The sequence below is a fragment of the Oncorhynchus gorbuscha genome, linkage group LG09 (genome assembly GCF_021184085.1).
Source record: "Oncorhynchus gorbuscha isolate QuinsamMale2020 ecotype Even-year linkage group LG09, OgorEven_v1.0, whole genome shotgun sequence".
Lineage (NCBI taxonomy): Eukaryota > Metazoa > Chordata > Actinopteri > Salmoniformes > Salmonidae > Oncorhynchus > Oncorhynchus gorbuscha.
Window position 1 is genome coordinate 44,039,169 of NC_060181.1, and position 19,962 is coordinate 44,059,130.

Consider the following 19,962-nt stretch of genomic DNA (forward strand, 5'->3'; position numbering starts at 1 on the left):
GTAAGGCTAGTGATTAGGCGGTACTTACGGTTTCGGAATCCACTGTGTAGAACACGGGACAACAACTGATGTCATCAGCTATGGATCAGCCTGATGATGATGCACTAGAGCTGGGGCAATAAATAATTGGATAATGGTCGAGTTAGGGTGGCTACCAACTAAACTCAGCAAAAGAAGAAATGTCCTCTCACTGGCAACTGTGTTTATTTTCAGGAAACTTAACATGTGTAAATATTTGTATGAACATAACAAGATTCAACAACTGAGACATACACTGAACAAGTTCCACAGACATGTGACTAACGTAAATGAAATAATGTGTTCCTGAACAAAGGGGGTGTCAAAATCAAAAGTGTCAGTCCTGTCCGTCCTGTCTCCCTGTAGCGCTGTCTTAGACGTCTCATTAGTACAGACATTGCAATTTATTGCCCCAGCCACATCTTCAGTCCTCATGCCTCCTTGCAGCATGCCTAAGGCACGTTCATTCCGCTTGCTTGTTTTGTCACAAACTGAAATTATGCAACTATTACAATTTTAGCAAGAAGGATATGAGTGATTTAGAGTAGATCATGTTTTCCCAGGTAAGCACAACGCAGTCAGGGGTACGCCAAATAAAAATGTGATTCACATTTAAATATACACTGCTCAAAAAAATAAAGGGAACACTTAAACAACACAATGTAACTCCAAGTCAATCACACTTCTGTGAAATCAAAGGACGCAACACTGATTGACAATACATTTCACATGCTGTTGTGCAAATGGAATAGACAACAGATGGAAATTATAGGCAATTAGCAAGACACCCCCAATAAAGGAGTGGTTCTGCAGGTGGGGACCACAGACCACTTCTCAGTTCCTATGCTTCCTGACTGATGTTTTGGTCACTTTTGAATGCTGGCGGTGCTTTCACTCTAGTGGTAGCATGAGACGGAGTCTACAACCCACACAGGTGCCTCAGATAGCGCAGCTCATCCAGGATGGCACATCAATGCGAGCTGTGGCAAGAAGGTTTGCTGTGTCTGTCAGTGTAGTGTCCAGAGCATGGAGGCGCGACCAGGAGACAGGCCAGTACATCAGGAGACGTGGAGGAGGCCGTAGGAGGGCAACAACCCAGCAGCAGGACCGCTACCTCCGCCTTTGTGCAAGGAGGAGCAGGAGGAGCACTGCCAGAGCCCTGCAAAATGACTTCCAGCAGGCCACTAATGTGCATGTGTCTACTCAAACGTCCTGCACGGTCAGAAAGACTCCATGAGGGTGGTATGAGGGCCCGACGTCCACAGGTGGGGGTTGTGCTTTTACAGCCCAACACCGTGCAGGACGTTTGGCATTTGCCAGAGAACACCAAGATTGGCAAATTCGCCACTGGCGCCCTGTGCTCTTCACAGATGAAAGCACGTGACAGACGTGACAGTCTGGAGACGCCGTGGAGAACGTTCTGCTGCCTGCAACATCCTCCAGCATGACCGGTTTGGCGGTGGATCAGTCATGGTGTGGGGTGGCATTTCTTTGGGGGGGCCGCACAGCCCTCCATGTGCTCACCAGAGGTAGCCTGACTGCCATTAGGTACCGAGATGAGATCCTCAGACCCCTTGTGAGACTATATGCTGGTGTGGTTGGCCCTGGGTTCCTCCTAATGCAAGACAATTCTAGACCTCATGTGGCTGGAGTGGGTCAGCAGTTCCTGCAAGAGGAAGGCATTGATGCTATGGACTGGCCCGCCCGTTCCCAAGACCTGAATCCAATTGAGCACATCTGGGACATCATAAGAAGAAGGGGCTAGAAGCGTCTTATATTGTGAGCTACCGAGTGGCTAGGACAGGCAATCCCCATACTATTGTGGAGGACTAATTCGCATACAAGCCAGTGAATTTTGTGCGTTACAGCTGGATGAGTCAGAAGTGGCGGGCCTGGCACAGCTCCTAGTGTATGTCCGTTACGTTTATGGGGGGTCAATTAAGGAAGACATCCTCTTCTGCAAACCACTGGAAACCAGGACAACGTGAGAGGATATTTTTAAAGTACTGTACAGCTTTGTAACATCACATGGACTTGTGGTCAAGATGTGTTGGTATCTGTACTGATCGCGCAAATGCCATGACAGGGAGACATAGTGGAGTGGTAAAGCGTGTGCAAGCAGATGTGATGTTTTTTCTCTAGGATTACAGGGAATCCGTAACTATATTCAATGTGCAGGACAAAATTGAGGCTATGATTAAGAAGTTGGAGCTCTTTCCTGTCTGCATTAATAACAAGGACAACACACAAGTCTTTCCATCATTGTATGATTTTTTTTGTGTGTAAATGAACTCAAGCTTACAGACAATGTCAAATGTGATATAGCAAAGCACCTGGGTGAGCTGGGTACGCAATTACGCAGGTTCTTTCCCAAAACAGACGACACAAACAACTGGATTCGTTATCCCGTTCATGCCCTGCCTCCAGTCCACTTAATCAGAAGCCACTGCCAGGTTTCTGGATTGGGCTGTGCTCAGAGTATCCTGCCTTGGCAAATCGTGCTGTTAAGACACTGATGACCTTTCCAACCTCGTACCTATGTGAGAGTGGATTAATATAATAATAAATAATATATGCCATTTAGCAGACGCTTTTATCCAAAGCGACTTACAGTCATGTGTGCATACATTCTACGTACGATTCTCGGCCCTCAGTAGCATGAAAACTAAATACAGGCACAGACTGTATGTGGAAAATGATTGAAGACTGAGACTCTCCAAAACAACCCAACATCCTTTCAAGCACACCCTTCTCATTAACCTGTGGCAAGTTATTCACAATTTTTGATGAACAAATAAGGTTTAATTATGTAAGAGGTTTTAATTATGTAAGATGGCTAAATAAAGAACAAAATTATGAATTATTATATTATTATTTGTACCCTTGGTCCTGTAAGATCTCTTTGTCACTTCCCATGAGCCGGGTCGTGACAAAAACACTCATTCGTATGTTTTACAAATGTATCTTATAGTTTGTGTGTGGCAGGCTTACAATGATGTCAAAACAACAACATTTGAGAGTACGCTGACCCTGGTGCTAGAGGGGGTACGCAGCTGGATGTTGAATGTTTGAACGGGTAGGGACTATAGAAAGTTTGGGTACCACTGGTGTAGATAAATTATACCCTATAATAGCCAATTACATTTGTTTGGATGACCTAACCATTCCTAAAACCTATCATCTGATCCAGAAATGAAAAGGCCTAATTAAATCAAGCAATTATATTTGAGGTCCTTCCACAATGTTGTTATGGAGCGTTTACAGGCATACCCAATCTCTCTCTATCCCAGTGTGTTGTCCCCACTTGCTTCAAGATGTACACCATTGTCCCTGTACCCAAGAAAGTGAAGGTAACTGGACTAAATGACTCATCTCGCCCTGTAACACTCACTTCCGTCATCATGGAGTACTTTGAGAGGCTAGTTAAGGATCATATCACCGCCACCTTACCTGACATCCTAGACCAGGGGTGTCAAACTCATTCCATGGAGAGCCTAGTGTTTTTTCCCCCTTTCAATTAAGCCCTAGACAACCAGTTGTGGAGTTCCTTACTAACTATCAAACTTAATTCATCAATCAAGTACAAGGAAGTAGCGAAACACCACAGACACGTGGCCCTCCACGGAATGAGTTTGACACCTGTGCCCTAAACCCCCTACAATTTTCATCATGCCCCAACAGATCCATGGATGAAGCAATCGCAATCACCATCGCACTGCCCTCTCCCACCTGGACAAGAGGAAAACCTACGTAAGAATGCTGTTCATCAACTACAGCTCAGCCTTCAACACCATAATGCCCTCCAAGCTCATCACTAAGCTCGTGGCACAGAATTTGAACCCTGCCCTGCGCAACTCGGTTATGGACTTCCTGACGGGCCGACCCCAGGTGTTAAAGGTAGGCTACGCTGGCCCTCAACACGGGGTCCCCACAAGGGTGCGTGCGTGCCTAGCCCCCTCCTGTACTGCCTGTTCATCTATGACAGAGTGGCTACGCATGTCTCCTAATCAAACATTTTGTTCTTGGACGACACAATAGTGGTAGGCCTGATTACCAACGACGACAAGACAGCCTAGAGGGAGGACAACCTCTCCCTCAACGTCAACAAAACAAAAGAGTTGATCATGGACTTTGGGAACCAGCAGAGGGAGCATGCCCCGAAAAACATTGACTGGGCCGGAGTGGAGAGGTTGAAAAGCTTCAAGTTCCTCGCCGTCACACACATCACTGACAACCTGAAATGGTCCATGCATAGACAGTGTGGTGAAGAAGGCCTAACAGTACCTCTTCAACCTCGGGACTCTGATGAAATTTGGCTTGGTCCACCGAGCCATCGCCTGTTCATCCCGCTATCTATAAGTTAGAGACAGTACAGGTGCATCAAAGCTGGGACAGAGAGACTGAAAAACAGCTTCTATCTCCAGGCCACCAGACTGTTAAATAGTCACCACTAGCTGGCCTCCGCCCAGTATCCTTCCTTGAATTTAGTCCCTGTTACTAGCTGGCTACCATCCGATACTCAACCCTGCACCTTTGAGACTGCTGTCGTATGTACAAAGTTATTGACAACTGGTTACTACAATATAATTTTACACACTGTTTTACCCACTTCATATGCATATACTGTATTCTAGTTAAGGCTCATACAATATAATTACTGCTGCACACACCAAGGTACTAGTTATATTCCGGACTCTGGGATTACTCATTCTAATATTTGTTAATTATTTACTTTAAATGCTTTTGATTTGCGAACATAAGCATTTCGCTACACCTATGTTAACATAAGCAAAAAACATGCATTTAACCTTTATTTAACTAGGCAAGTCATTTAAGAACAAATTCTTATTTACAATGACGGCTTACCCCAGCCAAACCTGGACGACTTTGGGACAATTGTGCGCCGCCATATTGAACTCCCATTCACGGCCGGATGTGATTCAGCCTGGATTCAAACCAGGAACTGTAGTGACGCCTCTTGCACTGAGATGAAGTGCCCGAGTGGCGCTGCGTATATAACCAATAATATTTTATTTGAAACAATAAGAATATCAGAATTTCAGGCCATTTCTTGAGACAAGTGTATCATGAGATATTGCTTGAAATGAGTGGCCAACATGTTGTAGATTTACCTTTTAAACAGTCTCCACAATTTATATTATGGTCTATCTATAGCCCGCTTTCCAAAATCATTGATTCTGACTTCCGCCACTTCTCTATTGGAGGTAGGTCAGCCGCCATCCAAAGAACTTGAAAATCCATCATAGATCATGTATTGCCCTACTCCACAATGCCAAGATGATTTGCTCTGGCCAGCAACCTCTGCAGAGCAGCAAGTGCTTATGCTTTTATGGGCGCAAGAGCACAAGCTCACATTTGCAGGGCCCCCATTTAGAGAAACCAGTGGATGTGACAACCCGTCCGTAGTTTATGCATCTCTGGCAAGGAATGGACTTAAATGGACCGTTAAGGGGTGCACTATATAGGAAATAGGGTACAATTTGGGATGAAACCAATGTCTTAGAAGACTGATATCCTGCTGTCATGCATAACTACACTGTTGTTCAAATTCTCCTTTTAAAATGTTACATGATAAAATGAACATATTGTTATCAATTTGCAACCTAATCTGTAAATTAAATTATTGATACATTTTTTGTTCATTCCACAACAAATGCCATTATTTTTTACAATACTCTAAAAAAGTTGAATAAAGGACATTTTCATTTATAGAACATGGCATACCTCAAAAATAGTGCAATATGGCACAAAACTAACGAAAATAAGTGGTGGGAGCAAGCAAAATTGGTTAATTTAATCTCAGAAACAAACGTACTAGAAACAAACTTACATAATGAGAGAATTTATTTAACGTCAGTATTACCACAACTTTTGATCCATGTGCGAAACATCAATTTGGCTTTGTGTCTAAAATGTTAACAATAGTTTGATGTAAATAGTTACTGTCAGGTTTCATACGAGAATGAAGGTTTCATTTCTCAAACAAGACATAGACATGCTCGCCTCTGGCACATTATAATGAACAGGGAAAATTACCATTCAAAACCGAAGATATCATTTCCACGATAAACAATTTTTCAAAGTGTCTGCCACGAATCCTAACACTTTGGATTGTGGAATACAAATCTTGATCTTCCAGCTGGGTAGCGCTAACTCAGTGAGCTCTTACTCCTAACGGTCCTCTTCACACAGACGGAACATAGTCCTCCACCTAGGAGCCGACCCAGGGGTCTTGTCTCTGCGTCCGGGAGATGAAGGAGATCTTCCTGGCCATTTCAGAATGATAGATCCTCTTGCAGTTCTCATAGTTCTCTCGCTGCCTGCGCCGACAGGGCTTCTCATAGTAGCGCTTTCGTTTCACCGTTTCGATAATTCCATCCACAGACAGCACTCTTAAGGGTGCAAAATGAGAGAGCAGAGAGAAATGGGTTAGAACTAGGCCTATACCTGTATACCTTCCATGTAAAATGTTTTATTCTTTGATATGAGGATGTGTTAGCCATTATACGTCTCATTAAAAGGCTTATAATATAATGTCTGAGTAGTAGGAAATATTCATCCATCTCAAATGGCTGTTTAACTCAGCATCACACACGGATAAGACATAAGGGGGTTTTCATAGGACTTAACTAGTCTTAAAATGCAATGCATCAGAACGTTAAAGCCACAGGCTTTAGGTAAAAATAGGAATTTCTAATATGCAAGAGGAAATGGAGAGGCTTAGGGAAAGGTAGACAACCAAGCAGGAAGGGGGAGAAAGCAGTAGAAAATAGCCCCTCCCCAATGGTAGCAATTTTGGGAGATACTGATTTGGTGATTGTGAACACAGTAGCAAGTTAAATCTTCAGTTCGCTAATTTGAGAACAAGATCTGGCAGCGCTCCGTTTTGGACCATTTCGTTCCAGAACCCATTTGCCATAATCCGGTACCTCATGTGGCATGAATTTTTTTTGGGACTGTTTGCTTTTATTAAAAATGTTACATTGCAATCAGAGTTAATTAAAGTTGCCGCCTCTAATTATCATGCCCGCAAAAGAAACAATGTGAAAACGTGCCTGATATTCAACGAAAAAAATACATAAATTGTGTTGGGCCGGCACGGGTTTATGTTTGCACAACATTTCCAACGCGTGGCCGTGTTGCTCACAGAACTAGAATGAGATTCACGTTATGACGTTGCTCCCTCTCTCTGCTCTGATAGACATGAGCCTGTAACTCTTCTCTCTCCAGCTATGCACTTCATTTTCTTCCTTATAGAAGCATTAGCGTCGGGAAGGGTGCTGTAGGCGCTGATGAAATGACCCGATGAATTGAAATACATCTGCCAAAGAACTACTGCTGTCTGTTCAGAAACAAATGCAACAGTTCAGAACACTACACCAGGAGTAGGCCTATCATTTAGCCACAGAATCAATAGCTTTTTTTTCTTTCAATTGCCTAGCCGTGGATTGTGTGTAGTCCAATCACAAAGCATGCCTACAGTCGGGAAAATCTTTCAGTGAACGGCATCAAATCAAATTTTATTTGTAACATGCGGAGAATACAACAGATGTAGACCTTACTTACAAGCCCTTAACCAACAATGCTTTGAGAAGTTAAGAAAAATAAGAGTGAAGTAAAAAATGTCAAATACAAGTAACAGATCATTTAACAGCAACAGTATATAACAATAGCAAGGCTATATACAGGGAGTGCCGGTAGAGTCAATGTGCGGGGGGCACCGGTTAGTCGAGGTAACAGAGGTAATATGTACATGTAGGTAGAGTTAAAGTGACTTTGCACAGATAATAAAAAGAGTAGCAGCAGTGTAAGAGGGGTCTGAGTAGGCCTTTGATAAGCTGTTCAGGAGTCTTATGGCTTGGAGGTAGAAGCTGTTAATAAGCCTCTAAGACCTAGACTTGGCACTCAGGTACCGCTTGCCGTGTGGTAGAAAAGAGAACAGTCTGACTAGGATGGCTGGAGTCTTGACAATTATTAGGGCCTTCCTGTGACACCTCCTCGTATAGAGGTCCTGGATGGCAGGAAGCTTGGCCCCAGTGATGTACTGGGCCGTACGCACTATCCTCTGTAGTGCCTTGCGGTCGGAGGCCGAGCAGTTTTCCGTACCAGGCCGTGATGCAATCAGACAGGATGCTCAATGGTGCAGCTCTAGAACCTTTTGAGGATCTGAGGACCCATGCCAAATATTTTCAGTCTCCCGAGGGGGGAATAGGCGTTGTTGTGCCCTCTTCACGACTGTCGTGGTGTGTTTGGACCATGTTAGTTTGTTGGTGATGTGGACGCCAAGGAACTTGAAGCGCTCAACCTGCTCCACTACAGCCCCATCGATGAGAATGGGGGCATGCTTGGTACTCCTTTTCCTGTAGTTCACAATCATCTCCTTTGTCTTGATCCTGTTGAGGGAGAGGTTGTTGTCCTGGCAGCACACGGCCAGGTCTCTGACCCCTCCCTATAGGCCGTCTCATCGTTGTCGGTGATCAGGCCTACCACTGTTGTGTCATCGGCAAACTTAATGATGGTGTTGGAGTCGTGCCTGGCCATGCAGTCATGAGTGAACAGGGAGTACATGAGGGGCCCCCGTGTTGAGGATCAGCGTGGCGGATATGTTGTTACCTACCCTTACCACCAGTTGCAGAAGGAGGTGTTTCATCCCAGGGTCCTTAGCTTAGTGATGAGCTTTGAGGGAACTATGGTGTTGAACGCTGAGCTGTAGTCAATGAATAGCATTCTCACATAGGTTGGCGTGGGTTAGCATAGAGGCAGTTCAGAGATTAAATGGGGGGGGGGGGGGGGGTCACATTCAGGTTTCACACAATCGTGGGGAAACACAGATTGGAAAGCAAATGGCTCCTGCTGAAAAGTGAAGACAAATATCTGTCAGTAGGCTAACAAATTCACTACATAAGCAAAAGTATGTGGACATACGCTTGTCAAACATCTCATTCCAAATGTATTAATATGGAGTTGATCTCCCCTTTGCTGCTAGAACAACCTCCACTCTTCTGGGAAGACTTTCCACTAGATGTTGGAACATTGCTGCAGGGACTTGCTTCCATTCAGCCACAAGAGCATTAATGAGGTCAGGCACTGATGTTGGGTGATTAGACCTGGCTTCGCAGTCAGCGTTCCAATTCATCCCCAAGGGTGTTCGATGGGGTTGAGGTCAGGGCTCTGTGCAGGTCAGTTAAGTTCTTCCACACCGATCTCGACAAACCATTTCTGTACGGCCCTCGCTTTGTCATGCTGAAACAGGAAAGGCCTTCCCCAAACTGTTTCCACAAAGTTGGAAGCACAGAATTGTCTAGAATGTCATTGTATTCTGCAGGGTTAAGATTTCCCTTCACTGGAACGAAGGGGCCTAGCCCGGACCATGAAAAACATCCCCATTTCATTATTCCTCCTCCACCAAATTTTCCAGTTAGTACTTTGTATTCGCGCAGGTAGCGGTCTCCTGGCATCTGTCAAACCTAGAATCAGCTGTCGGACTGCCAGATGGTGAAGCGTGATTCAGAGAACAGGTTTCCACTGCTCCAGAGGCCAATGGCGGCAAGCTTCAAACCACACTCTAGCCGATACTTGGCATTGCGCGTGGTGATCTTAGGCTTCTGTGCGGCTGCTTGGCCATGGAAACCCATTTCATGATGCCCCCGGCAAGCAGTTCTTATGCTAACGTTGCTTCCAGAGGCCATTTGGGAATCCATAGTGAGTGTTGAAAGCAAGGACAGATTTTTTTATGAGCTACAAGCTTCAGCATGCGGTGGTCCCTTTCTGTGAGCTTATGTGGCTTACCACTTCGCGGCTGAGTCATTGTGTGTATCATCTTCCAAATAGGCCTATTGAGTGAAGAGCATTGTTTTTACTAAGTAAAACGAGAGAGACAGGTTTTTAGCAGGAGCTAATCGGCCATCGCAGTTGAGTGACTTGCACATCATTGGGCGAGTCAGTGAAACTGGAAAGCTTTTCTAGGACTATAATTTCATCCTCATATTGTACAATGTGTCTCCACATACCTAAATCCAATTGTATTGGTCACGTAGACATATTTTTAAGATGAGCAACTATCGTCCGTCCTTTGGTAAGTAGCCTACCTAATGGATTTTGACATTTAAGCTTGAAAAACTGGCGAAAGGCAAGTTGAATGTCTGCTTCCTGGGTTTAAAGGACAATGGCCAAATTCAACGTTTACCTTATGGATTCCGTCTACACCGGAAGTCATGTCGATGACATTGATCATGTTAGCTACGTTTGAACGACGATGTTCAAAATAATAACCCGACGTACAATAGCTAACATTAGTTATCTCAGTAACTTAAAAATACATGTGGATATACGATACCTATTTAGAGCCTTGTAAGCTGCATCGATATTGCCCTCTTGGACCATCACCGTCCGAGCAACGAAACGAAGGTGGTTCGCCATGTTTTGACTGATGCAGTCGTCCGGGTGGATGCAAAAGACTACAAAGTCTTATGTTCCGCACTAATATGAAATTGGAATCAGATAATCACATTCAACACTAGATGGCGCTACATGGACATCCTATCCTGTGCTTAAGCTTGACTTTTGTCTTGAACTAAATATAAATACATTTGATTTGATTCGACAAAATAAGATTTAAGTTTCATAATCATGTAATTAAATATTGATTTATTACTAACCAGGTAGCTCTGTTTTATAAAAGCTATATCAATATGTTGGTACTAGTCTTGTTACTAACATTTCTCAACACAAAATGGCCATATGGAATGCATAATTAATGTAGCAATATTCATTACACTCAGCTCCGTTTTAAATCATTCAGTTCAGGTCATCCAATAATTCAAATAAAATCCATGAATTCATGAAAATAATATTTTTTTAGGCTTTTTTTTCAATTCTTGAATAGAATTTCAATCATCACATCATCTGAATTGAAATGGAATTTGCCCTGTGAAGACACAAAGACACATTCATACATTGGGAATGACTGTTACCCTCAATTGCGCCTCTGTGATTATGTCCTGTAAAATGAGAACGCATTCAGGGGCAACATGAACAATCAAGAGATTTGAAAGGATACTGGTCGTCATAACAACAGGGACTAGATGTCCTCACATTTTTTTTCAGAGGACCTTCTCCTCTCCTTTATCTAACTCAGTCCTCAGCTGAGCCTCTTAGCCTCATAGGCTATGTCCAAGTGCCACCCTATTGCATACATTGTGAACTGCTGCAAACAACATAGATAAATGTTTTGGGTTGAATTTTGGGGGTTGGTAGAATACACAGTATTAGGTTTCCAGGAGTATTAGTTCTGATCCAGACTTGTTGAAATGTTCTTGGCAGGAGAAAGAGGAGAGGGAGGGGGGTTGTAAGAGGATGTGGAGGAGACGGAACCAGCGGGACAGAATTGGTTGGTAATTACCTCTTGACATTTGGAGAGAGAGAGAGAGGTGTACAAATACTTTAACTATTTGCACATCATTACAACACTGTATAAAGACATAATATGACATTCGAAATGTCTTTATTCTTTTGGAACTTTTGTGATTGTAATGTTTTCTGTACATTTGTTATAGTTTATTTCACTTATGTTTATTATCTATTTCACTTGCTTTGGCAATGTAAACATATGTTTCCCATTCCAATAAAGCCCTTTGAAATTCAATTGAGAGGGTTGTTTAATTTTAAACCATCACCCTGTCTCTTCTCTGTTGTTGGGGTCCATTTGACTTTGATCTCTATGCAACACTTTTAAATGCTGACAAATTGTATGGTTGCAAACTCATTTGCTCACGTTCCCCTAGATTTTAGAATTGCAATATGAAAAGTGAGTGGCTTGAATGTCATGATTTTGGGAGAGAGGATTTTCACTAGTGCAACCAAAGGGATGGAGAGAGGTACAGTTGAAGTCGGATGTTTACATGCACTTAGGTTGGAGTCATTAAAACTTGTTTTTTATCCACTCCACACATTTCTTGTTAACAAACAACTATAGTTTTGGCAAGTTGGTTAGGACATTTACTTTGTGCGTGACACAAGTCATTTTTCCAACAATTGTTAACAGATTATTTCACTTATAATTCCCTGTATCACAATTCCAGTGGGTCAGAGGTTTTACATACACTAACTTGATTGTGCCTTTAAACAGCTTGGAAAATTCCAGAAAATGATGTAATGGCTTTAGAACCTTCTGATAGGCTAATTGACATCATTTGAGTCAATTGGAAGTGCACCTGTGGATGTATTTCAAGGCCTACCTTGAAACTCAGTGCCTCTTTGCTTGACATCATGGGAAAATCAAAAGAAATCAGCCAAGACCCCAGAAAAAAAATTGTAGACCTCCACAAGTCTGGTTCATCCTTGGTAGCAATTTCCAAACTTCTGAAGGTACCACGTTCATCTGTACAAACAATAGTATGCAAGTATAAACACCATGGGACCACGCAGCCGTCATACCGCTCAGGAGGGTGGCGCGTTCTGTTTCCTAGAGATGAACGTACTTTTGTGCGAAAAGTGCAAATCAATCCCAAAACAACAGCAAAGGACCTTGTGAAGATGCTGGAGGAAATGGGTACAAAAGTAACTTTATCCACAGTAAAACAAGTCCTATATTGACATAACCTGAAAGGCCGCTCAGCATGGAAGAAGCCACTGCTCCAAAACCGCCATAAAAAAACAGACTACGGTTTGCAACTGCACATGGGGACAAAGATCATACTTTTTGGAAAAATGTCCTCTGGTCTGATGAAACAAAAATAGAACTGTTTGGCCATTGAGGAAAAAGGGGGAGGCTTGCAAGCCGAAGAACACCATCCCAACCGTGAAGCACGGGGGTGGCAGCATCATGTTGTGGGGGAGCTTTGCGTCAGGAGGGACTGGTGCACTTCACGAAATAGATGGCATCATGAGCCAGGAAAATTATGTGAATATATTCAAGCAACATCTCAAGACATCAGTAAGGAAGTTTAAAGCTTGGTCGAAAATGATTCTTCCAAACGGACAATGACCCCAAGCATACTTCCAAAGTTGTGGCAAAATGGTTTAAGGACAACAAAGTCAAGGTATGGGAGTGGCTATCACAAAGCCCTGACCTCAATCCCATAGAAAATTTGTGGGCAGAACTGAAAAAGCGTGTGTAAGCAAGGAGACCTACAAACCTGACTCAGTTACACCAGCTCTGTCAGGAGGAATGGGCCAAAATTCACCCTATGTATTGTGGGAAGCTTGTGGAAGACTACCCAAAATGTTTGACCCAAGTTAAACAGTTTTAAAGGCAATGCTACCAAATAGTAATTGAGTGTATGTAAAATTCTGTCCCACTGGGAATGTGATGAAAGAAATTAAAGCTGAAATAAATAATTCTCTCTACTATTATTCTGACATTTAACATTCTTAAAATAAAGTGGTGATCTTAACTGACCCAAGACAGGGATTTTTTACTAGGATTAAATATCAGGAATGGAGAAAAACTGAGTATAAATGTACTTGGCTAAAGTGTATGTACACTTCCAACTTCAACTGTATAAGGAGGAGATAGTGGTCTTTCTACAGTTACTTATAATAGTGGTCTGTTGTTTTGTAAACACATAGACATGTAAAGACATGAAACTGTGTCCTGTTCCAGAGAGGTGATGTTGTTATGTTTTGATTGATTCATTGATATATTGTCAATATGGAATATGCAATTTTCTAATGTGCTCATTGAGAAGAGCTAGCCCATGATAGGAAATAGCCTCATATAGATGATTGCCATGGGTCATTGATCAGCATCACCTCACTGCTCTCTGCACTTCCTTCTCTCCTCTTTCTACAGGAGCTAACCCAACCTATCTGATTTCACATTCCAAAATCTTAATCTTCTTTACGATGGGATCCTCTTTAACAAACGTGAAGTTTTCAATAGGACCGATGATACCCCTTTCTTATCCTATCACTTACTTGCCCAAATTCTTGTTTTGAGTTCCACAACCTGATTTACCGCACTGGCGCCATTCAACTTCAAAGTGCAAGCATACTTTCTTAATTAGGGGTTATGTTCTTGCAGTTTGTTTGGCAATAAAATCCCACTCGATAGAACTGGCACTATATAAAAGTTTACATTGTAACCTAATGAAAATGTATCTAGCCTAGCTTACAAAACGCAATATTATATACTGTAATAGTAATATATATATAGGGTCTAGATATCTCAGTCGGCTATTTTACGTGAATTTACAGCCACAATTCTAGATTCTTCCACAATTGCTCGAGAAGAGGAACGTGTTCTTTGGTTCCATGATGGATTATTGCTATTCATTACCACCCAGGGCGCGCTCGGCACGCTTAAACCAAGCAAAACATAAGACAAAGAAGGGAGTTCGGCGACCAGATTGAATCAACCTCTGAAGGAGGCAGGGGGGATAGAGTAAACAGAGAGGACCAGGTAACGGTACCCAACCTGAGAGACGAAATGCAAAGGAAAATCAAAGTAGCTGCAAACAGTTTATTTTCACAGGGTCAGCAGAGAACTGAATAGTAACGTTATCTATTTTCTTCTGTAAGTATCGACTACTATAGCAAACAGTTACATCTGAAATGGACCGTAAAATTGCAGACTTCTCTGGGACGTGGAAAATGAAGACTTCTGAAAACTTTGAAGAACTCCTGAAAGCACTGGGTGAGCATTTTCATACTGTTATGAACATGGACGTAGCCTTTTGGTTATTATAACTAACTAACTAACTAACTCTATATATAAATATGTTTGTAGTAGACATGTCTGTAAATGTATCGACTCTTTGATATAGTCTCAGATTATCATAAATTCTACAAATCACTGTTGCACATATTTATGCAATTATTATTATTTTTTCTAACTATGGAGCCCAAGCCTTTGGTCATGTATCCCACTCTGGGCTATGGGTGAAATGTTAAACCAGCTTGGTCTGTGGCCGCACACACCCCTCAAGTGTTTCTTCTCCTCTGTGCATGTGTTTGGTTTTATGGGTAATTATGAGCTAGCCATATTATTTCTAATAATTATCTTGCTTGATCTATTGTTTTAAAAGTCACTGGTTATCTTTTTTGAGGCACCCATCCACCTACACACTCCTGCACGCATGCACGCGCGCATACACGCACACACAGAAAGGTCACAAGGGCCAGTCAGTGGCATCCATTAAAATGTAAAGACAAATAACCTGTGGAGGAATGTTATATTTTACCTAGTTATTACCCATTCCTCATGAGATTGTAATTAAATCCAGTGTAAACTGCTTTCAGGGGCCCTTGAAATGGGCCCCCTGAAATATATCCCTCCAAAGAGCAATTTCGCTCCAGGCAAAAAATAATCTTTCAAATGAGAAGGTTTGTCAGATTTTTATTTAGGGATAAGAATGTTAATTTGATTAGGCGAGAGGAATTAAATTCAGTCTGATTATTCATTCATTTAGTTGAGTAACATCCTGTTAATTGTATGAAAGTCTATGCTAATCATCCCTTAAGGTTGAATGAATGAGAGCTCTGTCTGAGATCAAACCCTCCCCTCTGATGTCTTTCCCACTACCCATAAAATAATGGTTATGAATGATGGCTGTGATATGGCTTTTCATCAATAGATGCATCCCAAATAGCACTGTATTCCCTATATATATATATTCAAAAGCCCCATAGGGCCCTGTTCAAAAGTAGTGCACTATGTAATGAATAGGGTGCCATTTAGGATGCATTCAAGGTCTCCATTCTCCATCTACTCCTGTGATACCTTATTGGTCCCCTATGACCAGGTGTGAACGTGTTTATCAGGAAGATAGCCGTGGCTGCAGCCTCCAGGCCTGCAGTAGAGATCACCCAGCAGGGAGAGAGCCTCTCCATCCAGACCTCCACCAGCGTACGCACCACCCATGTCTCCTTCACCGTGGGACAGTCCTTCAATGAGACCACAGTGGATGGACGCCTCTGCACGGTAATACTCCATTTCCACACTCTTCATCATCTTCATCTCCACATATGTTGCATGAAATATTTTTGTTACCATATGTGCATATTTTGCCAGGACTCAGTGTATGAAATTAGGGGTCTGTATAAGCATGTGGAAATAATCTGTGTGTAACTTGATAGTTGTTCTTGGTAATGGTTTACTATTCTTACTTTTTATATGGTTTGTAGAGGGCAGCAAACATACCGTCTAACAGACTTGAGGAAGCAGTAACATGCTGCAACAGTACTGAGTACCAAATGAGAAGCCTCAGGGTCACACACAGATCTACTGTGTCTTTCTATCTAACCACTTCACTACAACATGCAGTGTCATTTATCTATTCAATCCTTGCTTGGTCTTCCTCCTATGATCTCCAGAGTACCCCTCGCTGGGAGACAGATAGCAAGATCAGCTGTGAGCAGATTTTGCAGAAAGGGGAGGGTCCTAAGACTGCCTGGACCCGTGAAGTGACCAATGATGGTGAACTGATTTTGGTAAAGAGTCCATTTTTATTGCCTATAAACGGTAATTCTACTCCTGTATTTGCATGTTAGGCTTTAACTGTAAATGGGGGCAAATATATGTGTTTGATTTATCAGAGTTTTGTATTAATTTAGTTATAATTTTCTTTCAGATAATGAGTGCTGGGGATGTCGTGTGCACCAGAGTGTATCAACGAGAATGAAAACTTTCAAGACTGTCAAACGTTTCATTTTGTGCCTCTTTTTTCACTTTTCTTCATTTCTACCTGTTCTGTTTGCTTATTTCATCTTCCAGTCATTCAGATTGTGGTTAACAAGATGTCAGTGGTGTGCTTTTTGTCAGACAGAGTTTGACTGTTGTGAAAGCCTTGTGTCAGTTTATTTTGATGTTGTGTCCGTTTTATGTTCTCGTATTAGCTTGTAATGGTATCGTTTTTCCTACACAACCAAAGCTGTATTCATTCTCAGTATACCGCATGAAAACTCATCCATATTTTTATTTTTTTATTTTTTACCAAAGCAACTGTAAACCATCCTCAAAATGTTGTTAAAACAATTACAAATTGCTCATGTATTTCCAAAACCTGATTTTTTTATCAGCTTTCTGATTCAAACCGAGACCTTGTCCATCACCGCTGTTCTGACTTTCTCTCTCTCCATACCACCTCCTTTCAACTTCTATCCTCTGCCTAAGATCTTTGTTTGCATCCCTCATTTATTTTCCACCCCTCCCTGCTACTTCCATGCCACTGGGCCTCTTTGACAAGTAGCCTAGCAGTCAATTTTGCTGGGCGAGTAACCAAAAGGTTGCTGGTTCAAATCCCCGAGCCAGCAATGTGGAAAAATCAGCCATTCTGCCCTTGAGCAAGGCAGTTAACCCCCAATGACAACTGCTGCCCTTCTCTCCTACACACCCTTTTCTCTATGTGCTCTCATCCCTTACCATTTTGTTCATTAAAGTTTTTATACTCCAAGAGAGAATCCATATTTTATGAACAACATTATTATACTCCCCTTGTTCTTGCCAAATGAGAGACATTTGGCAAGAACAAGGGGAAAAAACAGGAGCGGTAGGGAAAGAATGAGAGTGTGAGGGACAATAACAAAATCATTTCATATTGAGAACGATGCTATTCCCTCCGCTCTCCTTCCCAGGTGTACCTACTTACAGTATGAGCTCAATAAAAGGTTCCCCACCCCCTCTTCCCTGGACTCGGCCGGCACCCAGTTATCAAAGGGTAAAATGACTGCCTCTGATTTGTGTGAAGACGCTTGTAGCTGCTCTCCGACTCTCCCACGCACTTCTGAACTGGACAGCCGAAACAAAATACAGTCACACTTACATTAACACATACTTGGGAGGACGGTTCAGTTCTTAGAAAATAATGGACTGAAGAATGGATTGAACAGTGCAGGATCTCTCGTGCACTTCCTGAGGAGAGAGAATGCTTACTCTGTCCATAGGCAGTGATGTTTTTTCCAGATTTGCAGACTGTGTGCCAAGGGTCCCAAATCGCAGCCTATTGCCTATATAGGGCTCTGGTCATAAGTAGTGAAGAATGTAGGGAATAGAGTCCCATTTTGAACGCAGCCAAGCCCTCTGAGGTCCTCCTCAGATTTACTCACTGTGCTGAGCCAGCATCAGGTTTCCTGGGCTTCATTTCCCCAAACTGTGTTTTCACAATAAACTCACTGGGTAAGTGAGTGAGTGAATGAATGAAGTGAGAGTGAGTTATGTAACCTGAGGTGCATAGCTTCCATTTCAAACAGACAGTTCAGTCAAAAGTGTTGATGCATTCATCCAAACTTAATTAATCCATACTCAAACTGATATGCGTATATGTATATATTTTTTTAAAAGGTCCTTCCGCTCTGGTCTGAAAATTAGTTTGCTTCGTTTGGCCGGGTGGCCAACTCTAGGAAGAGTCTTGGTGGTTCCAAACTTTTCTCATTTAAGAATGATAAGAGGCCACTGTGTTCTTGAGGACATTCAATGCTGCCAACATTTTTTTTTATACCCTTCCCCAGATCTGTGTTGAGACACAATCTTGTCTCAGAGCTCTATGGACAATTCCTTCAAACTCATGGCTTGGTTTTTGCTCTGTCAACTGTGGGACCTTATATAGACAGGTGTGTGCCATTCCAAATAATTTCCAATCAATTGAATTTACTACAGGTGGACTCCAATCAAGTTGTAGAAACATCTCAAGGATGATCAATGAAAACAGGATGCAACTGAGCTCAATTTTGAGTCTCACGGCAAAGGGTCTGAATACTTATGTGAATAAGGTACTTCTGTTTTTTATTTTTAATACATTTGCAAAAATGTCTAAAAACCTGTTTTCGCTTTGTCATTATGGGGTATTGTGTGTAGCGAAATGGGGAACTATTTTTTATTTAATCCATTTTAGAATAAGGCTGTAACAAAACAAAATGTGGAAAAAGTCAAGGTGTCTGAATAGTTTCCGAATGCATTGTATATGCGATCAGAGGCGTCATGTCTATAGGGGGCACAGGGGCATGTGCCCCACCAGATTTGTCCTGTTATTGTTTCTCTGTAATAATACTAGCCACCTAGCAATTTTATGAAGTTGGCTTTAGCTAGCCCATATAGGTTCCCAATCTCTCAACCTCATAACTACACTGAACAAAAAATAGAAACGCAACATGCAACAATTTCAAAGATTTTACTGAGTTAAAGTTTATTTCAGGAAATCAGTCAATTGAAATAAATTAATTAGGCCCTAGTCTATAGATATCACATGACTGGGAATACAGACATGCATCTGTTGGTCGTGGATACCTTGAAAAATAAGGTAGGGCATGGATCAGAAAACCAGTCAGTAGCTGGTGTGACCACCATTAAAGAGCAGCAGTAAAATAACAATAGCGAGAATCTATACAGGGGGGGGGGCGGTACAGGATCAATGTGCGGGGGCACAGGTTAGTTGAGGTAATATGCACATGTAGGTGTGGTTATTAAAGTGACTATGCATAGATGATAACAACAGAGAGGAGCAACGGTGTAAAAGAGGGGAGGGGCAATGCAAATAGCCTGGGTAGCCATTTGACTAGATGTTCAGGAGTCTTATGGCTTGGGCGTAGAATCTGTTTAGAAGCCTCTTGGACCTAGACTTGGCACTCCGGTACCGCTTTCCATTAGGTAGCAGAGAGAACAGTCTATGAGTAGGGTGGCTGGAGTCTTTGACAATTTTTAGGGCCTTCCTTTGACACCACCTAGTATAGAGGTCCTGGATGGCAGGAAGCTTGGCCCCAGTGATGTACTGGGCCGTTCACACTACCCGCTGTAGTGCCTTGCGGTCGGAGGCCGAGCAGTTGCTATACCAGGCGATGATGCAACCAGTCGATGGTGCAGCTGTAGAACTTTTTGAGGATCTGAGGACCAATATCAAATATTCAGGGGTCTCTTGAGGGGGACACCAAGGAACTTGAATCCTTCAACCTACTAAATGGGTGTATATTACAAAGTGTATTTCAAATCTA

At 42.4% G+C, this 19,962-nt stretch overlaps 2 protein-coding genes across 2 annotated transcripts; one reads left to right on the forward strand and one right to left on the reverse strand.

The window, feature by feature from the left end:
- Positions 1 to 5,865: 5,865 nt before the first annotated feature.
- On the reverse strand, positions 5,866 to 10,518 carry mrps21 (mitochondrial ribosomal protein S21). Its single transcript, XM_046362511.1, has 2 exons — positions 10,376 to 10,518; positions 5,866 to 6,431 (listed from the first exon to the last, which is right to left on the reverse strand). The coding sequence occupies exons 1-2, from the start codon at positions 10,456 to 10,458 to the stop codon at positions 6,251 to 6,253; spliced, it is 264 nt and encodes an 87-aa protein (XP_046218467.1). The 5' UTR covers positions 10,459 to 10,518; the 3' UTR covers positions 5,866 to 6,250.
- Positions 10,519 to 14,314: 3,796 nt separating this feature from the next.
- Positions 14,315 to 17,432, forward strand: crabp2b (cellular retinoic acid binding protein 2, b). Its single transcript, XM_046360955.1, has 5 exons — positions 14,315 to 14,440; positions 14,560 to 14,674; positions 15,783 to 15,961; positions 16,354 to 16,470; positions 16,611 to 17,432. The coding sequence occupies exons 2-5, from the start codon at positions 14,593 to 14,595 to the stop codon at positions 16,659 to 16,661; spliced, it is 429 nt and encodes a 142-aa protein (XP_046216911.1). The 5' UTR covers positions 14,315 to 14,440; positions 14,560 to 14,592; the 3' UTR covers positions 16,662 to 17,432.
- Positions 17,433 to 19,962: the final 2,530 nt, after the last annotated feature.

What these genes read in the sequence shown, in the direction of transcription:
- mrps21 (XM_046362511.1), bottom strand. Translation starts at nt 10,458, where the DNA reads ATGGCGAACCACCTTCGTTTCGTTGCTCGGACGGTGATGGTCCAAGAG. An exon ending in GCTTACAAGGCTCTAAATAG is followed by an intron (nt 6,432 to 10,375) that starts GTATCGTATATC and finishes TGCACCCTTAAG; the next exon opens with AGTGCTGTCTGTGGATGGAA.
- crabp2b (XM_046360955.1), top strand. Translation starts at nt 14,593, where the DNA reads ATGGACCGTAAAATTGCAGACTTCTCTGGGACGTGGAAAATGAAGACT. An exon ending in AGAACTCCTGAAAGCACTGG is followed by an intron (nt 14,675 to 15,782) that starts GTGAGCATTTTC and finishes CCCTATGACCAG; the next exon opens with GTGTGAACGTGTTTATCAGG. An exon ending in TGGATGGACGCCTCTGCACG is followed by an intron (nt 15,962 to 16,353) that starts GTAATACTCCAT and finishes TATGATCTCCAG; the next exon opens with AGTACCCCTCGCTGGGAGAC.